Genomic DNA, 15660 nt, shown 5'->3' on the forward strand with positions numbered 1-15660 from the left:
GAGGAGGGCACGTTCTGCATGGAGCACTGGGTGTTATGCACAAACAATGAATCATGGAACACTTCATCTAAAACTAATGATGTAATGTATGGGGATTAACATAAGAATAAAAAAAAAATAAAAAATAAAAAAATAAAAAAAAATAAAAAAAATGATCTTGTTTCATCACCAAATTTCCCGGTGTAAATCTAGAGCAGGGTCACTCCCGACGACTGCTCCCCATCTGGGGTTTTATGGATTCCAGGGGAGGAAAAGGAGGTGGCTTTTTCTCCTGGGTCCCTGGAGAGGGGCTGGGGTGCAGGGCAGGGTGGCAGCACCGGCCGGAGAGCCCAGACAGGCCTGCAGCGCAGAGGTCTCACCCCTCCAGCGGTAGCTGTGGTAACTTCTTGGGGCTGCCGTAAGAAGTTACCACAGACTGTGGGGCTCAAACCACGGAAGTTTATTCTCACAGTTCTGGAGGCCTGAAGTCCAAAGTCAAGGTGTAGTAGGGTCATACTCTTTCCAAAAGCATGAGGAAAGAATCCTTCCTGCTTCTCCCAGCTTCTTGGTGGCCCCAGGTGTCCCTTGGCTTGGGGCTGCATTGCTGCGGTCTCTGCTGGTCTCACAGGGCCTGAGTTTGTGCCTCAAATCCCCCTCTTCTCTCCTGTATAAGAACACTTATAGGATTTAGAGCCCCTCCTAAATTCAGGATGGTGTCAATTTGAATCCTTACCTTATCTTCCCAAGTAAGGTCACCTTCACAGGTTCTGGGGGTCGGGACTGGGACATATCTTTTGGGGGACACGATTCAACTCATTACAGAACCGTAGAGGGAGGTGGAGCTTCTCAGGCTGAAAAGGTAGTGAAGACCCGGTGCCTCTCTGCTCCCGAGGCCCCTTGTCTAGGAGCTTCCCCGGGGCTCCGTGCCCACAGGTACAAACCTGTGACCTGCTCCCACCTTCAGCTCGTGTAGAAGCAGCACCTGAGGCCCATGAAGGGACAAAGAGGTGGCTCGTGGAGTTACAAAGGAGAGGATGTTTCCGGGGACCCCAAACCCACTCCCCCACCCCAAAGCCAATCACCATAATCATGACATGGCCTGGATGCCATGGGAGGGAGACGTATGAATGTGTTGGGCTGGGGCAGGAGGCGACAGCGAGCCTGGCCTTGGAGGGGACTTGGAATCAAGTTTTTGGGGAGATGGCGTAAATTCTCCAGAACAACCCTAACAACGCAGCCGGCTTGCTGACAGTCACACCCTGAGGGTGGGAACTGCTCCTGTTCTCTTGAAGCCTAAGAGTAACCCGGGGTGGGGCGGTGCCTGAAGCCGGAGGGTGAACACCTTGGTCGATGGTGTAGTGGGATGAGGAGCTCCCAGGTCCCAGGATGGCATGTGCTTCGACGGGGCTCAAAGCAGCGAGAGGAGAGGGCGGCGGGTGGGGACGGACGCGTGCGTCTGTGGAGATTGCTGAGGGAGGAGGGTTGCCAACCCGGCTCAACGGTGATCTATTTGCGGGTTGGGTTCGAATTCATCGCCACCCCGTGACCGTCGGTGCCTGAGTCAGGGACCAGGCTTTACTTTGGTGTACGGTTCTAACTCGTGGGTCGGTGGTTAAGGGCACCTCCAAATGGGCTTCCCAGGGAGGGGGCTCTCCAAATGGGGCCACAGGCCTCGCTGGTACTCCCGGAGAGGAGGTCGTCTCATTCTGGGGCGAACGTGGGCAAAGGCCTACCCCCCTGATTTCTGTTCTCCAACTTGGCCCCACGGATTAACCCCAGGGACACCTGGAAATGCCTGTGCCGAGGTGGGTGGGGTGTGGACCCCACCTCTAGGGAGCTCACAGACAGACAGGAACCACCGTTTGGGGGGCAGTTTGGACAGTGCTCACGAGGCTGGGGGTAGACCAGATGTCTCGAGGTCCCGGGGAACCCTGTGAGGTCATGGTTCCAGGTGTTCCAGGTGTTCAGCTCAGGACTTTCTGGCCAGTTAAATGCACCCTGGCCCTGTCCTTTGTCACCTCAGCCTTCTTTGGAATGAGCGGTTTGCACTCTGTGGTTCTCTTAGGGGCTAGGCCCCAGGGGAGAAGTGCTGGCATACCTGCTTGGACACATCCCTGCCACTCGGCACAGGACCCCACTGCCCTTGGCCACGTTATCCACCAGAGGTCACACGCTGGGCCCCCAGGCCAATTGCAGCCTGTGGATGGGATTCTGTTTGACTGCTCCGTGTTTTAAGAGGGGTTATTTTCCTCCGCACCAGCATATACAGATCAGGAGATAGCACATAAAAAAGTGCAGATTTCCAGATTCTTCTGCCAAGTCTGAAGCTCTGGCCGCATTGGGCATATGGGCTTGCCAGGCAGCAGCAGAGCTGAGCAGCTGGTGGATCCCCGAGACAGGGTGCTCAGTGACATGCTAGGTCCCCCTGACCAGGGGCATTTCTGTCCCTGCAGGGCCTCTGGGATGGCTGAGCTTTGCAACTCAGGATTTTGTGCCCTTTGTGCCCCGAGAAGGAGACGTGCCCAGGGCTCAGAGGGGTGCTGCTGGGGTGCCACGTTTGGGGAACTGGTAGATCAGGCAGCCAGACGTCGGGGGTGAGGGCCTCCTTTGCTTCCTCACTCTCCCAGTGCTTACGAGCACATGCTTCTCTGGCCACCCACCCCACTCAGCCGCCCGCCAGGCCCTGATCTCTGGAGGAAGCACCGTCCACTGGGAAGAGACAAGACTGTGCTGGAATTTGGGGGAGGGAAAACTCAGGGTTGGGGGGTGGTGCTGAGAATGGCCCCAGATTGCTGTTGTTGGGGCTGGGGCCAGCTGGGGGCCCGGGGGGGAACTGGCAGGGTCCTAGGAAATGCTGGGCTCGGGGAGGGGGGCTGGGTTGGCGAGGTGAGGCGAGGGGTGGGAGAGGCACTCTGGGCCGCCGAGGGCCTGCTGGGGGCCTGGCCAGGAAGGAGCTGGTGAATGTTCCAGCCACGTGGGCCCTTTCTGCTCTGGTCTTTATGGCGGGAGCAGCTGGTTCTTGTTGGGAGCGTGGCAGCAGGGACCGTGGGATGGCCGGCAGCTTCCCAGGCACTGTCCCCCGGCCTCGGAGGGAGCAGGTCCTTGCGGAGGTAGCGGGCGGCCGGGCGGAAGCACTGGGCGGCGGGGTGGGAATCAGGTGGCCAGCGTCCCATGGGGGTCCAGGTCCGGCTAGGGCAGGTAGCAAAGCACGGAGGCAGATGCAGCTGAGGGTGCGGACCGAGAGAGAGTTGCCGCGCCAGGGCTCTGTTCTGCTGCCTGAAACAGGACAGCCAAGCGGTCAGAATCTTGGGCCTTGCCGCTGGACAGATGCATCTTCTGGCCCCGCCACTCTGTCTCCACGCTGTTGGGCACGTTGCTTAAGCACGAGGGCCTCAGTTTCCCTGTCCGTACCAGGGGTTAACCGGTATTTGCAGCTTTGGGTCGCGTGAGGAGTGAACATACGCGGTAAGCCCAGTGCCCGTGTTGGTGGTTGATGTCGGTTGTCACGACGGCATCATTGCCGTCCTGATTCTGACAGACTGTGGTTGAGGCTGGTGTGACTGGGGACGCCTCCCGCCCCGCCCCGCCCAGTTGCTGCTGCCCGCGGTGTGTGGTGTCTGCGCTGGGCGGAGGTGAGGAGGGTTAAAGGAAGGCTGCCAAGGAAGAAATCAAAGCTCCGCTTGAGCCACAACATCTTTATAGAAAACGTGGCTGCCACATCCACAACGTGGCTGCCACATCCACGCCGTGGCCATGGGGGACAGAGAGCTGGTGTCCTCCGAGCTCCAGCCTTCTCGCTCTCTCTCCCAGTGTGTGTGCGATCGCTGGTGCTGGAGTCCCCTAGGAGAGTGGGGCTGTCCCCTTTCTTCCCAAGAGGTGGAGGGTGCAGGAGTCTCCCGGGCCCCTCAAGGCAGTCCCCATGCTGGCTCCCTCAGCAGCGCGTCCCCGAACCGTCCGCTCCTCACATCCCCCCGCCTCTGTTTTCCAGCCTTGAAAAGATCTTTTGAGGTCGAGGAGGCCGAGACGCCCAACTCCACCCCGCACCGGAGGGTCCAGACCCCTGTGCTCCGGGCCACTGTGGCCAGCTCCACCCAGAAGTTCCAGGACCTGGGCGTGAAGAACTCCGAGCCCGCAGCCCGCCATGTAGACTCCCTCAGCCAGCGATCCCCCAAGGCTGCCCTGCGGAGGGTCGAGCTCTCGGGGCCCAAGGCCGAGCCCGTGTCCCGGCGCACGGAGATCTCCATCGACATCTCGTCCAAGCAGGTGGAGAACGCCAGCACCGCTGGGCCGTCTCGCTTCGGGCTCAAGCGAGCCGAGGCGCTGGGCCACAAGACGCCAGAGCCCACCCCTCGGAGGACGGAGATCACCATAGTCAAGCCCCAGGAGTCGACCCACCGGAGGATGGAGACCCCTGCCTCCAAGATCCCCGAGGTGCCCACAGCTCCCACTGCAGACGCAGCCCCCAAGAGGGTCGAGATCCAGGTGCCCAAGCCAGCCGAGGTACCCGCCTCCCCCATCCCACCCCAGACCCTGGAGAATTCAGAACACACCCTGATGTCTCAGCTGCAGAACAGGCTGGAGCCCAAGCCCCAGCACCCCGTGGTCGAGGCCCCACCCAAGAGCCAAGAGGGTGAGTAGCAAAAGCGAGTCCTCCATGCTGTGGTGCTCGGGGATGGGGAGCTGGCTTTGCCCTTCAGTCTGGATATGGGGGGGAGGGGGTGGGTAGCAGGTGGGTGGAGATGCGATTCCGGAGAGGCCAAGAATACACCAGGGCAGGGGTCCCAAGGCTGGTGAGGGGGACTGGCAGCCCTTTCTTTCCATTGGGGATGGACTGGGAGGCAGCAGCAAGCTTGGCTTGTGTTGGGCTTTGGACAGAGTCTTTGGGTTTCGAGGGGCCCCCTTTACTGGTCAGAATGCACCGTGGTGTAGAGCTTCTGCTATCAGAGCCCCGAACGGCAGGGGTCTGGAAGTCTGGGGAATGAGGAGGCAACAGGCTCATGTTGGGACGTGGTTTGGGACCCAAGGACCGGCTCCCATGTGCCGCTGGTTGCCGGGCCACGGGGAGGCAGGTTCCTGCTCAGGAGGGATTGTGGGCTGCCCTGTAAGTACTTGCCGGAGGCAGAGGCCTCGGGTGGGAGGAGGGGGTTCGTGCCCTCCTGAGGTTTTGTCCTGGAGGATCTTCTTCCAACTCTTCCTCAGGGAGGGAGGGTTGTGGCTGGAGGCAAGGGAAACAAGAACGCCTAATCTCTGTGTGCCCCAATTCTCGGGACAGCTAGGAAGGGGTCCTTGGGCTGGGGAACCCCATGATACCTGCACACAGCTCCGTTTGGGATGCTCTTCCGGTGAGGGAGGGAAGCCAGGGGCTTGGGTGCTGTACTCCGAGGGCCCAAACTCGGAGTTGTGCTCCCGTGGGGAGCTAACCAGGGCCCGCTTGGGAACATCTGGCCATGGGACACGGTGATCAGGGGCTGGCGGGGCTGTAAACCTTTTCCAAGTGCAGGATTTGGACGCAGTAAATGCTCAGTAAGTATTCTTTGGGTTGGATAAACAAAACATTCTAGGTTTTTGATTTACCTTTTAAATTATTATTATTATTAATTTTGGTAAAATACGCATACAGTGAATTGACCACTTGAACCGTCGTGAAGTATGAGGCTCAGTGGCATTGAGCACACTCATGCTGTCGTGCAGCCAACTCCACCCTCTGTCTCCAGAACCTTCCCAAACCGAAACTGTGTCCCCACCAAGCACTAACTCCCCATCCCCCTCTGCCAGCCCCTGGCATCCCCGTCCCCCCGTCTACCCTCTGTCCCCGTGAACCTCCCAGACGTGGGATCCGACAGGGCTCATCCTTCCGTGTCTGGCCGACTTCACCGAGCACCGTGTCCTCACGGTCCATCTGTGGTGTAGTCTGTGTCGGCATTTCCTTACTTTTTACAGCTGAGTAATATTCTGTTGTGCGGACAGACCCCATTTTGCTTGCCCCCCGCCCCACGACTTCCTCCTTCAGCACAGACTTGGCTCATGCTCACTTACGCCAGAGTCCGCGGACGGACCCTAGGCTACGGCTCCTTGGCCACTGTGAGCATGGGTGCATGGATAGCCCGTCCGTACCCTGCTTTCAGTTTTTCTTGGTTTTCCTTTTTGAACACAAGTTTTCCCATGGTCCGTGGGCTTAGGGACTAGGGCGGCTTTCAGCGTCAGACGGGGTGGGGTGTTGGATGGGGGCCAGCGCTCCTCACGGTTCGGTGGGAGCAGCTCCCTTCGTTTGACCAAGCAGCTGGGATGGGGGTGGGGGCCAAGACTCTGCATTGGCTGCAGTGCTGGGCCTCAGCCCACCCTCCCATCTCCCCAAACTTGACCCTGCAGAGCCACGCCCACCCACTCAGATACTGTGGTGTTGGCATGAAGCCATGCCCAGTGTGTGGGGAGTGGTCTTCTGTTGGTCCAGGGCCTTTGCCACCAGATACGACCCCCTCCCTCTCCTCTGGTCATATCCCGGTTGGGGACATGGTCATCACCAGGCCCGTCCACGGCCAGATCTTGATGGCAGCTCGTGGTGGTTGAGTGAGGAGGCGGTCCTGGCTCTGGGGGATGGGCGGGGGGGTCTGCCCAGGGTGGTACTGCCCTGGGTCATCAGGGCGGGCAGGGCACAGCCTCAGGGCTCCACTTAGCCCAGAGGCTGTGCTGGGCGCCAGGGCCGCTGGGCCAGTCAGGCTGGCTCTGCCTCAGGAGAACAGCCACTGAAGAGCAGCCAGGAGCCATCGAGGGGCCTGTGGGGGTCTTCCCGGAGCCCAAGCTGCTTGAGCCAGCCTTGGAGAAAGTAGGATTTACCCAGGTGAAGAAGGGGAGCTGAGGCAGCATTCCCGAGGTGCCCCGGAGCCTGGAGCTCAGAGGGAACCGCAGACTTTCTCCGTGGAAGAGAGTTTAAATGTCCAAGCCCAGTGCCAGAGCCCTGTGCTCAGCAGCCCAGACCCCGGTGCCCCTGAGAGCAGCCAGTGGGTCCAGCAGATGGGGGTCCAGCTCATGGGCCAGCGGCTGTCGTCCTGCCTCGGAGTGTCAGTGGGGAGGGGGGTGTGTGCCGGGACCTCCCGTGTCTCGTCAGCTGGGTGGGGAAGGGGCTCTCTGAGACTGGGGCTCACAGGTTGAGAACCTTCAGGCTGGACAGATGCAGTGAGACGGGTGGCTGCAAAGGGGAGGGATGCTGGGGGAGGGGGAGGGCTGGAGGAAGTGGGGGCTCGGATGGCTCCGTTGGGGAGGATTCTGTTCCCTCCGGGCAGCACTGCGGGTGACTCCGGTCCTGGGGCCTGAGAGTGATGCAGGGTGTGAGCGGTTGGGTGAGGAGGAGGAAGCAGGGCCCACTGTGGGCTGGAGAACTTGGCCCTGACCGTCTCGGCCTTGGATGTCCATTCTTGGAGTCCTGGGCAAGCTCGGTGGCAGGCAGGGCCTTTCCAGTGGAGGTGTGGTCCTGGAATCTGTTGCAGTGGCTTCTGGGGGTCCCCTGCTCTGAGGCTCTGTCTGCTCCCCTGCCCCTCCCTCTCTTCTGGTCATATCCCGTCTAGTCCATCCAGACACAGATCCGATTGCCCCTCAACCTGGCTTCCCATCCATCTTTCCCACCGGACTGGCACTCCCATCCCCTTCCGCCCCCTCCCAGAAGCCCCCCACCCTGCAGGCCTTGCTCCGACTGCCCCCTGTGGGCACGCCGTCCCTGGCACCCGAGGCCAGCTGGCACCACAGGGGTGAAGGATCAGGGAGGGAGGGAGCTCCGTGCCCTCTGCCTTCTGGATTGTGGCTTCAGGTGCAGGACAGGGTCTCCAGGGACCATGGCCGAGTTGCTCCCAGATGGAGCTTCCTACAGCACAGCACTGACGAAATCCCCACCAGCCTTGGGCCTTCCCTGGCCCGCTGTCCATGGGGCCCTCCACAGTCGGTTCCCTCTCTTGTCCAGCTCAAACCTCCCTGCTCCCCAGGCTCCTCCTGCTCTGGTCCTGTTACGGCCTTCGCAGGTCACCTTTCCTCACCTCCTGCCCTGACCTCCTGACCCCTAGCCCCTGACCTTCTTCCTCTTCACGTTGCTGCTTTTTCAACTTCTGTGCATCCTTCACAGCCCAGCTCAAATGGCACCTCTTCCATGAAGCCCTCCTACTAGAGTCAGAAGTAGTCTCACTTCCTTTGACTCCTGTGCCTTTTTGTATTTTTTCTGGTCTATGATATCTTGTGTGTGGCTTGCAATGTTAATTACTTGTGTTGCGTGAAACATTTTTCCTCTGCTAGACTTCTAATGTAAAAATAGCTTCTCAGTGTACCTTTTCTTTCCAGATTTAGAAAATCTAGAAGTTAGAATCTAAGGTTCACCTGTAATCCAGCGATATCCACTCTGAGCATTTGCTCTGTATTTTTCAGAATTCCCTCCATGCCCTCCTAGGTTCTGGGTTATTTGAGGGTAAGGCTGTTGTCTGTTTCCTTCAAGGTTTTTTTGTTTTTGTTTGTTTGTTTTACTGGCTGAGTGACATAGATGTAGTAGGTGCTCAATAAAACAATGTTGGAGGGGTGAGATGGCTTTTTGTGGCCCTTTCAGACATCAGGACCCCAGGGACCCCATGGGACCTTGCAGGGACCAAGCAGATCCTTTCCTGGTCAACCAATAACCCGCAGGTCTGACCTGCTCCGTTCTGGCGCATTGGGGTCTGTGTTTCTGAGGCTGCTGGTCCCAGGCCCTGACCCCTGACCCTCCTTGTCACCCTTCGGTCATCCCTGCTTCTCTCAGGCTCTGGGTGAGTACGGCCTTGTCCCCTCACCTAGGTCCCTGCTTTTCCCCTGCCCCTGCATGAGTGGCTCTGGGTGGGGCTGGGCCACAGGACCCAGAACCATGTCTGTGCGGTGAGCTACTGACTCCACTCCCCCCCCGGGAACCACCCACCTCTGGTTCCATGGCTGACACCAGCCAAGTTTCCCCCGAGACTGCCTTATAAGGCGGGCACAGGCTGCTCAGTCTCCGGGCTGCTGCTTTGCCGTTGCCGGATGCTAACTGGGAGCCTTGGGGGAGGCTGGGGCTGACTGGGCTGGCTGGGGATCGAAGGGCCCTGGACCGGCTCCCGCTGTGTTCTTGCCCGGGGCCTGGTTCTGCCCCATGGGCCAGCTGGTTGTGAGCCATCCCTTTGCCCGCCCCCCAGCCTCAGTTTCTTGATCTGTCCCACAAGGGACTGGTTGGGGCTCCTGTCCTGAGGCATTAGGGCCAGAACCCTGTTCCACGGTGGTGCCAGGTGTGGCTGGTGATGGTGGGTGTGAAATTGGGGTGGGGCAGCTCACCAAGTGTCTCGGTAGGGTTTCCCTCTGACTAAAAACATCTAGAAATGTTCTTGGCTCCGGGTGGAGCATTGAGGCAGGTGGCCATCAGGTCCCCAGGCTTCTGGCGGTGGGCATGGCGTTGTGCACACCGCGGGTGCCTGCCTGCCTTCTGGGTGGACCTGGGTTCCTGCTGCACCAAGCCTGCGTTAGGGGCTGGGACAGAACAGAGACGGTGTCAGCTCTGTGGCGGACAGCGGGGGCTAGAAGCACGGGGCTCATGGGACTCCCAGCAGAGACCCAGGGATGGAGGAGGCTGGGCAGAGGAGGCTTCAGGGAAAGACAGGTGTGTACTGAGTGTGAAGGGGGAGGAGGGGTCAGCCAGTGGGTACGAATGTGCCAGGCCCGGAGCGGGGAGGTGGGGGAGAGGGTGACCACTGGATTAGGGAGGAAAGGCCCAGGCTCTGCAAAGCCTTCCTAGACTCCCCCCACACCGTGTTAACAGGACACCCCACTGACTAGGGTCCACTCTGGGCCTGACACTGGACCATGAACTCCCTGGTGGCGTTTCATCCAGCACCTGGCATACAGCAGGAGCTTGATAAATGTTGAGGGACTCATTTGTGTGTGATAAAGCAAGCAGAGCTGTGGGCTCGCACCTCACCATGCCCTGGGCCCTTGGCCTGCAGAATTTCCTTCTGTGTGGGGCTAAATGTTTCTTTTAGTTTCTTTCTTTCTTTCTTTTTAAAGGTTTATTTGTTTGAGAGAGAGAGAGAGTGCGTGCACACATGTGTGCACGCAGGGGATGGGAAGGCAGAGGGAGAAGCAGACTCCCCGCTGACCAGGGAGCCCGACGTGGGGCTCGATCCCAGGACCTTGGGATCCTGACCTGAGCTGAAATCCAGAGTCAGCCATTTAACCGACTGAGCCACCCAGGCGCCTCTAAATGTTTCTCTTGTGGCAGGACAAGGCCATGCCTTCAGCAGGGATGTTCCCACCAAGCTGCCTTACCTGGAAGACCCCTCTGCTCTGAGCTCCTCCCATGTTCCTGACCCAGCCCTAGAGAGCATCCAGGCACCCACTTGCTTTTCGGGATTGGGTCTCTTTCTCCTTCCCCCTGGTAGGAACTAGCACACTTCCCCTCTGTGTCTGAGGCAGGAAGTCCCCGTGCACAGGGGTGCAGGAGGACAGTGCCAGGACCAGGGGTGTGTCCTTCGAGGTGTGGCAGAGTAGGGGGCAGCAAGGACAGAACTTGGCTCCGGGGCCCAGGAAAAAGGACCCGCCTCCCCTGGCCGGCCAGGCCGGCTATCTGCCCAGCGCAGCCCAGGGTGGGAGAAGGAACGAGAGCCCATGCAGGGAACGCAGCCCCAGCAGCTGCGGAATGCCTTACACAGAGCCAGGCACAGCTGCGGGGAGGGCAGGGCAGGGAGGCAGGCGCTGGAGGCGGGTCCCCGCGCTTCCCTGCCTGGGGGCTGTGGCCCCGACCACCCGGCCTGGCCCCGGGATGGAACCCGGGCTCCCAGACACGTGGCGCTGGCTGAGGCCTCCTGAATGCTCGTTCCGGGAAGCTGGAGCAGCTGTCCGAAGAGGAGCTGCGTCTGCATGCGCAGCCTCCCGGGCCCGGGACGGCCGCTGGGAGCCAGGGTCCGCACAGCGGGGCCGCCGTCGGGGGTACTGCCGTGCCGGACAGCCACGCTCTGTGCGGCCCGACAGAGGACACTTTCAGTGTTGGAGGAGCGCGCTCGGACCCCCACCCGGTGCCCTGAGGGTGGGCAGCCCTGGCCAGACTCCGGGTTCTGACGGTTGGCCTGGAGGACGCCACTTGTTCACAGTGGCCTGCCGTGGCCAAACGTGGACCTATGGTGGCCTGCCCCAGTGCCGTGGGGGGGGGGGCGCGGGGAGCGGGCCCGGAGGCTCTTCTCTGGGCACGATGTGACTTCCTCTCTCCGGGTCGGCTTTCCCTGACCTGGGGATTTCCGTGGGCGTCACAGGTGCCCCCCGGGAATCCCAGGGGCACCTGGAGCTCTGGGATGTCGCTCGTGAGCAGACGCAGCTTGTGCCCGGGCCTGAGCTTCCAGTTCCCTGAGCAGTGGGACAGGGATAAAAGGGGACGTGCCTTTTTGAAGAGGGGGGCATGGAGCGCCCATGCTCAGTCTCCCCTCCCCGTTCCCTCCGCTGCCATCTCCCTCCTTCTAGAAGGACCCCCAGAGGTTTCGATGTCAAAGCATAGAATGTGAAGAGGCAGGGGTCACCTGGGAGGCCTTGCCCACTCGCGTGTGGGGGCGCAGCTGGTGGGCACAGGCTTCATCGTCGGGCCGCCCGGGCTCCCGTGTCCGCCCCGCGCACCCCCGGTTACTGCTGTCCCGGTGGCCGGCGGCTCGTCGTGCGGTGGGCACGATTCCTCCAGCACAGCATCGGCAGAACGAACGCGGTGTGGGGCAAAGCCGGCCAGCGCGGGCTCGGCACCGGGAGGCTTTGGCGGAACAAGGACGTGAACGAAAACCGAAGGCCTTAGCCCTTCGAGGACGGGCTTGGTTGCTCCTCACACAGTGCCCCTCCCTCCGCAGGCTTGTCCGCCCTGGACCCCCAGTTAGCTTTTCTTGTCTCATCCCAAAGAGCAGTGCGTGGCCAGTGTTGGAAGAGAAGAAATAACGATCCCAGGAACTGTGGAAAGGAAGTCTGTCTTTCTGGACACCCTCACCCTCCTCCTTCCCCAGGGCAGCCTGTTGTTAACGGCTGGGTGCGTTGTGTGTCCTTCTGGGTTTGCACATGTGGACCGTCCTTCAGTGCCCGTGGAGAGAAGTCTTTGCATAGATATCAAGTGAAATCAGACTCCTGCAACTGGCTTTTTATTTCTCCATTATCCTGGTGCTGTCTTTGGCCCAGCAGGTCCCTCTGGTGCTACCGTCCCTGCTCTGCTGTTCACCGTGATGCGCAAGGCTTCGGTGAGCATGCTTGCATTTATATTCGTGTGCATGGGCCTGCCCAACTTCAGCAGTGGGATTTCTGCATCATGGGACAGGTGCATTTAAAATGTTGATCCATGTTGCCAAACTGGCCTCGAAGCGGTTACACCAAATTTTGGTGCTCGCAGCACAGCGGTCCTGGGCCCTGGCCTGGGACAGCGGGGCTGGAAAGGTATGGGACTGGGGCTTTATTTCCTCCGTCTTTCTGGGTGTGAAGGGGAGTATCTCCTATGTTTACAGGCCAAGGGCCCTGGGTTCTCTGTGAGTGGCTCCTTCCTGCCCTTCTTCACCCGGGTTGGGCTGTTCATCCTTGTAGCGTTGACATTTTCTTCTTAAGAAGTTGTCACCTTGTGCATCTTTGTTGTAGCTGCTACAAGTGCTTCTTCCCAGTTGTTGACTTTCGATTCTATTTATAGTGTGTTCTTCCAAACAGAGGTTTTTAACCCAAAGGTTGTCAAGTGCATTTTTTTTTTTTTCTTCCTCCGTTGGGATCCATGCCCTGCTTAGAGGCTTCCAGCATTCCAGGATTATAGGGAATATGCTCTCCAGGTTTTCTTCTAGCACTTACGGTTTCGTCTTTTTACGTACTGCCGTCATTAATCTATTGGAATTTATTCAGGTTTAAACAGCAAGGTAGGGACATACAGTTTTGCATGGATATACACACGTGAGCCTGGTCTGCTGTGTGTGGGGTGGGCGTGTGTGTGCTATTTTTTTTTTTAAGATTTTATTTGAGAGAGAGAGTGAGCAAGAGAGAGGGAGAGCATGAGCGGGGGGAGGGGGAGAAGCAGATTCTCCACTGAGCAGGGAGCCCGACGCAGGACTCCATCCCAAGACCCCGGGATCATGACCAGAGCCAAAGGCAGACGCTTAATGACTGAGCCACCCACATGCCCCACGTGTGTGCTATTTTTATCAGTTTTGGTGTCAGAGTCCCACTGGCTTTGCAAAAGTAATTTGGATGTGTTTCTTTCTTCCTCTGTGTCCTGGAACATTGTAAACAGCAACACAGTCTTCTTCGTGTTACAACTTTTAGAGAATTCACTAGTGAAATCATATGCGCCTGATACTTTCGGAGGGGTCTTCATACTTTAAAAACCTTAACAAGGGTTTTTCCAGAAGATCATCCATTAAGCCATTTAAAACCCCCTGGACGGTTCAGAGGTGGTAATGTGGCACCATCACCCCGGGTACCTCGGCCACTGCCCTGGGCCAGGCGCCGTCCGCCCAGGGCCACGTGCAGAGACACACTGGATGTGGCCGCTGTCTGGGGACGCTCCCTGCGGCACGCGAGCAGTGCAGTGTGACAAGCGTTCTGAGAGGGACCAGTCCGGAGGGCCACAGCACCCCGGGGAGAGTGCCTCCCACCCTGCTGGCAGAACCCTCTTGGCGGTGCTGGGGGACCCGGGTCTCAGAGGGGACAGAGTGTTCCAGGCAGGTGAAGGGCCTGTGTTCCAGGAATCGTGAGTTTGGTGTTGCCCAGAGAGTGCCTTTCAAACTTTGCTGGGCTGCAGCTCCTGGTAAGAAACACATTTTACACCACAAACCAGGACACACGATTGTGTAGCTCGAGGCACGTGTGTGTTGGGGGGCTGGGTGTGTACAAATGCAACATTTCCCGGGAGTAATCCTTACCTTTCCTGGGCCTGCTGCACTCTGCTGTTCTCTGTTCTTTCCTCTTTCTGGGCGGGAGGCGCTTTGCTTATTTCTTTCAAAGCAGCTTTATTGAGATACACTTTACAGACCACGCAGTGCGCTCCTCGGAAGGGCACATCCGCAGAGTGGTGCTCACCACGTCCAGTTTTAGATTATTTCCATCACTTCAGACAGACTCCCTGTACGCTTTAGCCATCGCCCCCCCTTCCCCTCACCATTTCCTCCAGCCCTAAGTGGTGACGGGTCTTTCTAGATCTGCCTATTCAGAACCTTGCTTAGAAATAGGACTAGGGGCGCCTGGGTGGCTCAGTCAGTTTAGCATCTGACTCTTGATCTCAGCTCAGGTCTTGATCTCAGGGTCGTGAGTTTGAGCCCTGCATTGGGCTCCACTCCCAGCGTGGAGCCTCCTTAAAAAAAAAAAAAAAGAGGGGCGCCTGGGTGGCTCAGTTGGTTAAGCGACTGCCTTCGGCTCGGGTCATGATCCTGGAGTCCCGGGATCGAGTCCCGCATCGGGCTCCCTGCTCGGCGGGGAGCCTGCTTCTCCCTCTGACCCTCCTCCCTCTCATGCTCTCTGTCTCTCATTCTCTCTCTCTCAAATAAATAAATAAAAAATCTTTAAAAAAAAAAAGAAAGAAAGAAAAGAAAAGAGATAGGACCATACAGTACGTGGTCTTCGTCGACTTCTTTCACTCTGTGTGATGTCTTCGAGGTTCATCCACCCGGCGGCACCCATCATTGCTTTCCATAGCCGAGTGTGGCTCGAGTACGTTTTGTGTATCCGCTCATCAGCTCCCGGCCATTTGGGCTGTTAACACCTCTTGCCTATTATGAATGTACTCCTTTAAAATGTGTGTATATTCATTTTCATTTGGGGGCTTTTTCAGGTGTGTCCCCAGGCTTTATTCTCCACTCCAAAATATCTCCTCTCAGTCTCAAATCCTCCGATTCCCGGGTCCAAGGAGCCCAGCCTTCCTGGTGGGGTTTGGGTGGGCCGCCCTTGAGAGAGCACCTGCTGCCCAGGTGTTCAGGTGTTGGCCGTGAAGGTTAAGGAAGATAACGTGCTGCACCGGCGAGACCACAGGTTTTGGAGCCCCCACGACGCCTCAGAGGCCTTTTGGTCGGCCTCACGGGCCGGACTGAGTTCCCAGAGAGGATGGCCTGCCCAGGGGTAGACACCGGTGGTGATGGAGTAGCCTCGCTCCTCTGGGAGTCCTGCAGGTGCAGAGCTCGGGCCTGGGCCCACCCCTCTGCTGCTGACGGTGGGAGGCAGCGGGCTGGCCCACAAGGGCCTCCCCACCTGGCCTCCTTTGGCCGCTGGCCTTGGCTCTGCCATCCAAGGCCTCACGGATGCAGCTGAGCCTCCCGCTTCCCTCACTGCCCAGCGAAGTCTCCAGATGCTTTGCCAGAAGCACCTCCTTCTGGGGGGCGCATCTTGAGCTGGCAAAACAGCACATTCGCTTTCCAGGCAGCCCTGCCATCATTTGAGACCTGTGGGCCCTGCGTCCCGTGCTGGACTGCCCTGGGGTGTGTGTGGGCCGAGGCGAGGGCCCCTCTGCAGGGGCTCACAGTTACCCCTGGAGACCACCGCTAGGAGGCGGGAGGGCGGACTGTGCGGTCCCTGGCAGGGGCAGCCCCTCCCTGCTTCTGAGCCCCTCAGTTCCTATTCCCTGGGCTCCAGGGTCCAGCCCGGAAGCTGCCGTTCTCAGGCACCGTCTCCAGAACCACTTTCTCTGTCCGCACTGGGACTTCAGGCCTTGCCTCCCTTCTGGTC

General features: G+C 58.9%; 1 protein-coding gene across 2 annotated transcripts in view; it reads left to right on the forward strand.

The window, feature by feature from the left end:
• SEPTIN9 (septin 9) overlaps nt 1–15660 on the forward strand; it is a 154541-nt gene that overhangs the window by 77735 nt on the left and 61146 nt on the right. For both annotated transcript variants that reach the window (XM_021680960.1, XM_021680961.2), the window contains one exon: nt 3968–4609. In XM_021680960.1, the coding sequence (XP_021536635.1) occupies nt 3968–4609 (642 nt within the window). The remainder of the gene's footprint in view (nt 1–3967; nt 4610–15660) is intronic.

The sequence above is a fragment of the Neomonachus schauinslandi genome, chromosome 15 (genome assembly GCF_002201575.2).
Source record: "Neomonachus schauinslandi chromosome 15, ASM220157v2, whole genome shotgun sequence".
Taxonomy (NCBI): Eukaryota; Metazoa; Chordata; class Mammalia; order Carnivora; family Phocidae; genus Neomonachus; species Neomonachus schauinslandi.